The 6880-nt window shown below is 36.2% G+C and overlaps 1 protein-coding gene across 4 annotated transcripts in view; it reads right to left on the bottom strand.

Moving 5' to 3' along the window:
* Positions 1-1243: 1243 nt before the first annotated feature.
* LOC144970375 (uncharacterized) overlaps positions 1244-6880 on the bottom strand; it is a 10484-nt gene continuing 4847 nt past the window's right edge. For all 4 annotated transcript variants that reach the window (XM_078909948.1, XM_078909944.1, XM_078909947.1 and 1 more), the window contains 4 exons: positions 6675-6880; positions 6010-6155; positions 5405-5461; positions 1244-2957 (listed from right to left, as the gene is read on the bottom strand). The exon at positions 6675-6880 is cut by the window's right edge and continues 66 nt beyond it. In XM_078909948.1, coding sequence (XP_078766074.1) covers positions 1703-2957; positions 5405-5461; positions 6010-6155; positions 6675-6880 — 1664 coding nt within the window. In that variant the 3' untranslated portion in view covers positions 1244-1702. The remainder of the gene's footprint in view (positions 2958-5404; positions 5462-6009; positions 6156-6674) is intronic.

The following is a 6880-nucleotide window of genomic DNA, read 5'->3' on the forward strand; positions in this document are numbered from 1 at the left end:
AGCGGCGTATAGTTGAATCCTTAGAAAAGCTCTCTACTCACATTCTCTCACCGTACTCAGATGTACAATGAGTACATGGCTCTTAACAACGTTGTTTCTGTCCGAAATAATTGTATTAATGCCTAACCGGCGTTATATATCGTCCTACTTGTTGCTGTTGGCAAGGGACACATTATAAAACGATTAGAGCGTGCTTAGTGGATACTGCACTGTTATAGTATAGTATAATAATATAGTGGTCAGAAGTAATTTTATTTTGTCGACCCCAGGAATGTCTTGGTGGATTTCGTTCCATGCCATGCATTAATCTTGTGAGTAGCATTATGTGTATAGTAACATATTATGATAGGGACACGATATGATGGTGTATACATCTACTGATAATTTGCATAAGACATCTTTTTTCGCTTTAATATTCATTGTGTTAACCAGTAAAACACTGAAAAAAACATGAATTCAAAAATTTGGCCTTGGTCCTTCAAATATCGATAGATTTAAATGAATTCTTTTGGCAAAAACTCTCAAACCTGGGACCTCACATGGGTCCTTTAAATCGATGAATATGTGAAGGAAGAGTTTTCTGGCCAAATTTTTAAAAGCATGTTTTACTAGAGGTAGAAAGTTAATTGGTTAACAAAATACCATAGGAACTATCAGTTCAACGAGCAAAATGTAACTATTACGATCGGAACAATCGTATTTATTTTTAGACATATCATCTGGTAATCTGTGTGCTCAACTGTTTTAAAATAAATGAAGTAACAAAATTCGACTTTTGCCTTTTTATCAAAAGTAAAATCAATAAGGACAATACAATGCTGATTTGTATTTTCAAATTATTCAATTTAAAAAATCAAATAACAACAGAAAGAAAAGAAGAAAAAAAAACATTAAACGTTCAAAGCATGACATCTATTATACATACATATATATATATATATATATATATATATATATATATATATATATATATATATATATATAATAGATAGATAGATAGATAGATAAAAAGATATATATATATATATATATATATATATATATAGATAAAAGATATATATATATATATATCTTTTATCTATCTATATATTATATATATAAGAAGAGACAGAGAGAGAGAGAGAGAGAGAGAGAGAGAGAGAGAGAGAGAGAGAGAGAGAGAGAGAGAGAGAGAGAGAGAGAGAGAGAGAGAGGGTGTGGGGATGTTTGGTTCTGAGTCGAAGGCAAAACAAAAAAAAAATCATGATATTATAAGTGTTTTATTGCAATGTTTTATATATCATCAAAACTAAAATGTTATTATAATGCACTTCGTTACAAAAAAAAAAAAATCGAGGGTAGTGGTAGATGTGATGATGATGATGATGATGATGAGATGATGATTATGATGATGATGATGACGATGATGATGATGATGATGATCACGACGATGATGATGATGATAACGAAGCTGATGATGGTGATGGTGGTGGTGATGATGATGATGATGATGATGATGATGATAATGATGATGATGATGATGATGATGATGATAATAATGATAATAATAATAATAATAATAATAATAATAATAATAATAATAATAATAATGATGATGATGATGATGATGATGATGGTGATGATGATGATGATGATCATGCTGCAATGATGATGACACTGATAACAAAGGCGATGCCAAGACACTCTGACAAAGATTATTCAATTAAAGATGACAGTTTCGTAGACAAAACTCATTGTTCCATTCCGACACCCAGGTATTATATTCGGTCAGATTGGCACCCCTTTTAACCCTTAGTCTTGGTGATAAGTAAGTGTCTTCTCCACATTTCATGTTGTCCAATATGTCCATCGCGCTTTGCAGCCGGTAAGACATCATCAAACGTCTTTGAAACGGTAAGCTGCTCATACTAGGCATGCTGTGAGATCTCTGACGGGGTGTGAAAGTACTGCAGATATCGTCTTCATCGCCATCATCATCATAATCACCAAGAAATTGTCTATTAACCGAGTCTCGACCGTTCTTTTCGAGTGAGATAGAAAGACGTCTGAGGCTCCTTAGAACTTTTTTAGCGTCTTCATAGTCTTGGTGCTCTGAATTAATGCTGAGCGAATCTTGGATGACTGACGGGGATAAATTGTCTTCAAGTTGGGTCATAAAACTACTTCCTCCTTTTTCAAGTTCACTTCCAAATTCCCCATTTTCAGTCTGCTCGTCGTCATCGTCGTCTTCATCGCCAGCATCATCAAGAAATCCCAATGTGTTTTTAGCTTTAATGTCAACTGATATATTTTTTGGAGTTTTGTTTCTCTTCAAAAGTGGGTTATGATCAGGAAGCGATTTGGACAATTTCCTGTAAAGTTTATCTTCGTACCCTTTCATCAGAGAATATTGAGCTTCCGGGGACATAAACGATGAAAAACGTGGCTTTTTCGGCATTTCTACCATAAAGTCAGCAAGAGTACGGATGGTCTTCGATGGAGGAGATCTATTGTCAGTTGGAATATTGTGGTATCGATTCCTCAAGGCTTTGCCGTATTTTAGAAGGATATCAACCTTTCTTCTTGTGCCTGCAAACGCAGGGTTGGACATTCGTCGATCCCACAAGCAGTCTAATGGCATAGAGTATCGTCGCCTATTTCTATTTAAATAGCCATCACTCACGAAGGACTGTGCCAGATTTTCAAAACTTCCATTGGGGCTTTCAGTTTTTGCTCTGTCTAAAGCTTTTCTCCATTTGATTACCTCAACTTTTTTGTCTGACATCTCTTTATCATACATTATATTTTCTGATTTGTGAAATGACTCTGTGGATGAAATTGAACTATTTGATACCCGAAACCCATTTTTGTTAATTCTTCCCTTTTCTGGTAGGGCTGACACAGAAGCTTCTCTGCATCTCTGTATAGGTGGAATTGTGGAATTGCGGGATCTACTTGAGTCGGTTTCTTTTTTTTCACTGCAGATTGAAAATGACGAACAAGAAATTAAAGAAATAATCATGATAATAAAATCATAATAAATAAAGTTTTATCCAAATAAAATAACACCCAACATTTTACGTTATTCTCTCTAAATGCCAGTTATATTTCAAGTCAGTTAAATTAAAATGCCCCATAATAAAATGACAACAAAGAATAAAACAGATCAACAAAATTCCTTTAAAAAATACAGGGTAATTTAATAAAATGTGAACATTAGGATATGAGCATATAAGCACATCTTCATTATCGCCAAAACGTCCATCAAGTGTTTACAGTTTATTGAATCACCTTGTACTGCGAGTTTTATAATGTATCAACTATGAAACCGGTTAGGTCACGTCGAAAGACTCAGTGACTAAAGGTGAACAAACAAAAATACAAGCGAATATTGACTGGTAAAAGAGGATAATGGCGCCCAAAAGAAGATTGAATAATGCCTTATTAGATGCGTTCGACAACGACTGGATATTGCAGCCAACTGAAATTGAAAGAGAGAGTCATTGTGGTTTGTCCAGTAAGGGATCTACGTGGAAAGTCTGATCTAGGTATCAGAGAGTCATAGATAACAAATGCGTAACCTTTCAAATAGCTGAGAATTGACAGCCTCATGAAGCATTGACAACAGGGATCCAATTTTGAAGGTAAAACTACGCGTTACAATATAAAGGTTTATTTCATATTATTCTTCACAGTAAGAAAGTCCTATGGAGCCATAATGTCCGGAACTGGTGCATGTAATGGGCTCTTTATCAAGGCCGGTGGTGCGATGGTGGAAAGACTGTAAGATCCCGCAAAGGATCTCTCGCGGCTATCCAAAAACAGAAACGCAAAGACAAGGAAAGCGAACTTCCTCGTGTGACTATCGAGGGTGTACAATTAGAAAATGCCTACTCATTTGAATACCTTGGTAGTCGTATCCAGTGCGATGGTGATGAGAGGGCTGATGTTGAATACAGAATGTCAATAGCATAAACAACATTGAACTCTCTATCCCATATGTGGTCCGATCACCGTCTGTCCCGCAGAAAGAAAATCAGGTCGTATGCCTCTAGTGTTTGCACTGTCTTCACACATGGTTGCGAGGCTTGGCGACTTACATAGGGTGTAACTAAAACTGTGAATGGCTTCAACAGCCGATGCCGTTCCATCATTACGGGAGAGGACTACAGAGAAACTGCAAAACGCCCCGAATTCGACCTGGTAGCTATAGAGATGAGACGTATGCTCCGCTTTGCGGGACATATCTTCCATATGGACGCAGACTGCCTCCTGTGCCGAACTTTTATTACCTACTTGAAGAGCTCGAAAACTAGACCAGCAGGCACTCTACTACATGGGCTAGATTCTGTGCCCATTGACGAAGTTGTGGTTCTAGCCAGGAACAGACGTGCTTAATCCCGATATGTGGATTCCATGTGACCGTGACACTTTTATGCGGATGTAGCATAGCACCTTATAGGTGCCGTACTAATGTACAATGCAACTCATACATACATCTGGCGCCTTGTTGCCAGATTCATCTGCGCGCACACACAGCCTTTATTACCTGACATTGTTTGGTCGTTGGTGAATCAAAATATTCCTCTCGATTTATGTTAATTTTCACAATAAAGTGTTATAATAATTAAAATAGATGAGTGTCTGTTCGTAATAGCCTTTATTTCACCCCAAATTTTTCGGGTTCTCCACTAGAATAATAAAATCAACCAATCAATCACCCGCTATAACCTGATGATTGTCTCTTTGGAGTGAATAGCCCCTGCACAATCGGGAACCTCAGTCCTTCATTGGTATTGGTGCCAATAAATATGTAGTTCTAAATTGTGATTTGATTATCTTCTGAAATAGCCTTATCCTTCTGTGATTAAAAATAAAAATATTTTTCTTCTTTTAACGCTAGATGTTCGTGACAAAGAACGGTAACCCCCAAGGCGACATAAGTCCCATTATTCACTTTGAGAATACCAATTTGGGGATCGTAACCTACATTGTGGTTTAAATTATTGCAAATCTGGTTTAACTTGTATGGTAAAATAAGAGGAGTAAAAATGACTCTTTTAAAAGTAAACACCGTTTCGGCCTTTGGCCTTCTTCAGGTAAACAAGAAAAGGAAATATGTTACATTACATTGGCATTTCTAAGAGCCATTTTTACTCCCTTTATTTTACTAAACATCTTATTGACTCATTTAGGCATATCTAGATTTTGGTATTCAAATCTGGTTTACAGCGGCTTTACTCATTTTACACCTGATCACGGGGAAAATGTGAGTAAAAATCCTGTTCCAAAGACTCAACTTTGCCATACCCAAAGCGGCCTTAAATCAGGAATGTCCAGGTCCAAAGGCGTGTGCCACACCATTAGACCACAAAGCCGTACAAATAGTTAGAATGGTAGTGAGGATATAAAACAAGAACTTTACCTGCTAAAACTTGCTCGTCTTGATGTCACGTCACTGATCTTTCTCCTTTTGAGTTTCCTGCGAACATAACGATTAATTATTGGTGTCATATCATGCGGTCTTGAAAGTCACGACTCTTGATAAGATAGAATGAACATTAAGTCTCACCCTTTTGTTAAGTTTCAAATATCTTAGTTTAACACAGCTTTTATTATTTTACGGTTTTACAAAAGATGTAACTATGTTGTAAAGTCTTCCTGTGATGAAAACGTGATGAAAAGAGAAAAGATGATTCGATGTAGTTTCGAATCATCAATTTATCTTTACAAAGCGATAATTTTTTTTCTTCTTTAGTTGAATTATACAAGCGATTTGGATGCCAAAATGAATTTGCAGCAACATTACCCGCTTATGTTATATCACTATTTAATGCAAAACTTATGTCATTACCATAAAGCCACTACAAACATCACCACATCATTCATCACCACAAAATATATAATAATAATTACAACAATCACAACCACCACAACCGCTGCCGCAACTTCCTCATCCACCATCACAACCACCACCAGTTACAACAATGACAAAAGCAACGACAACAAGTACGCTCACAGCTTACTTACTTTACAGTGTGTGGACAAGCAAGCTTAGATTCTAGTTTTTGCAGATGTAATGCTTTGCAAGGGGAGCTTTGAGACAGCCTTTCCTTGTCAGGGTCTTGCTTTGCGTCAATCGTTCCAACTTTTCTCGTTTTAATATATTTTGGACGCTGTTTGAATGGATAAATGATATGATTCTTTAGTATCTGTCACATAAAACAAAAAGGAATCATTGTATATAGAGCAATATCCATTAAAATGTGCCCAATCGCTTTATAAGAATTCCAAGCCAACGCCAACACTGAACATTAGGGTAGGACATAAGACTGGCCAGGTACTTTCCAAAAATTCAATTTCAATCCAAACTCAGCTATACTTATTCCCTTCACTAAAGATCGTAAGCCGAGTGAAAAATAAATGATGAGCATTGCTTTACGTAATGGATGTCGTTTTGAATTAAAAGAAGTTTTAGACTATTAAAAAGTTATGAACAAAAAACAAAAACAAAAAAGTATATAAAATTATTAAAAGAAAAGAATACAAAAGGAATAATGATTTTAAAAAAAAGAATAAAATATTAAAATCATACTATCTAGAATTGATTGGTTAAAATAAAAAGACATGAATAATATCTTATTATAGTAAAGGAAAGAAACAAACGTCTTTTACTTTTTCCTCTGCAACAATACCTCAGTAACGCCTTCTGGGATGGTGTTGAATCTTGGTCGAGGTGATGGATGTATTTCGTCACCGTTAATTGGTGGAAGCACTTTGAACGAGGAGGCAGTTCCATCAGGCAAGTGACCAAGGGTTTCCACCGCATTGTCTGGCTCTTCCACCTCAGGCAACTCTGATAGAGTGTTGGAGAAAGATGGTCGACGGAGTTTGTGACCTC

The sequence above is a fragment of the Berghia stephanieae genome, chromosome 4 (assembly GCF_034508935.2).
Source record: "Berghia stephanieae isolate SIO BIC M18660-M18661 chromosome 4, UCSD_Bste_1.3, whole genome shotgun sequence".
NCBI classification, from domain to species: domain Eukaryota; kingdom Metazoa; phylum Mollusca; class Gastropoda; order Nudibranchia; family Aeolidiidae; genus Berghia; species Berghia stephanieae.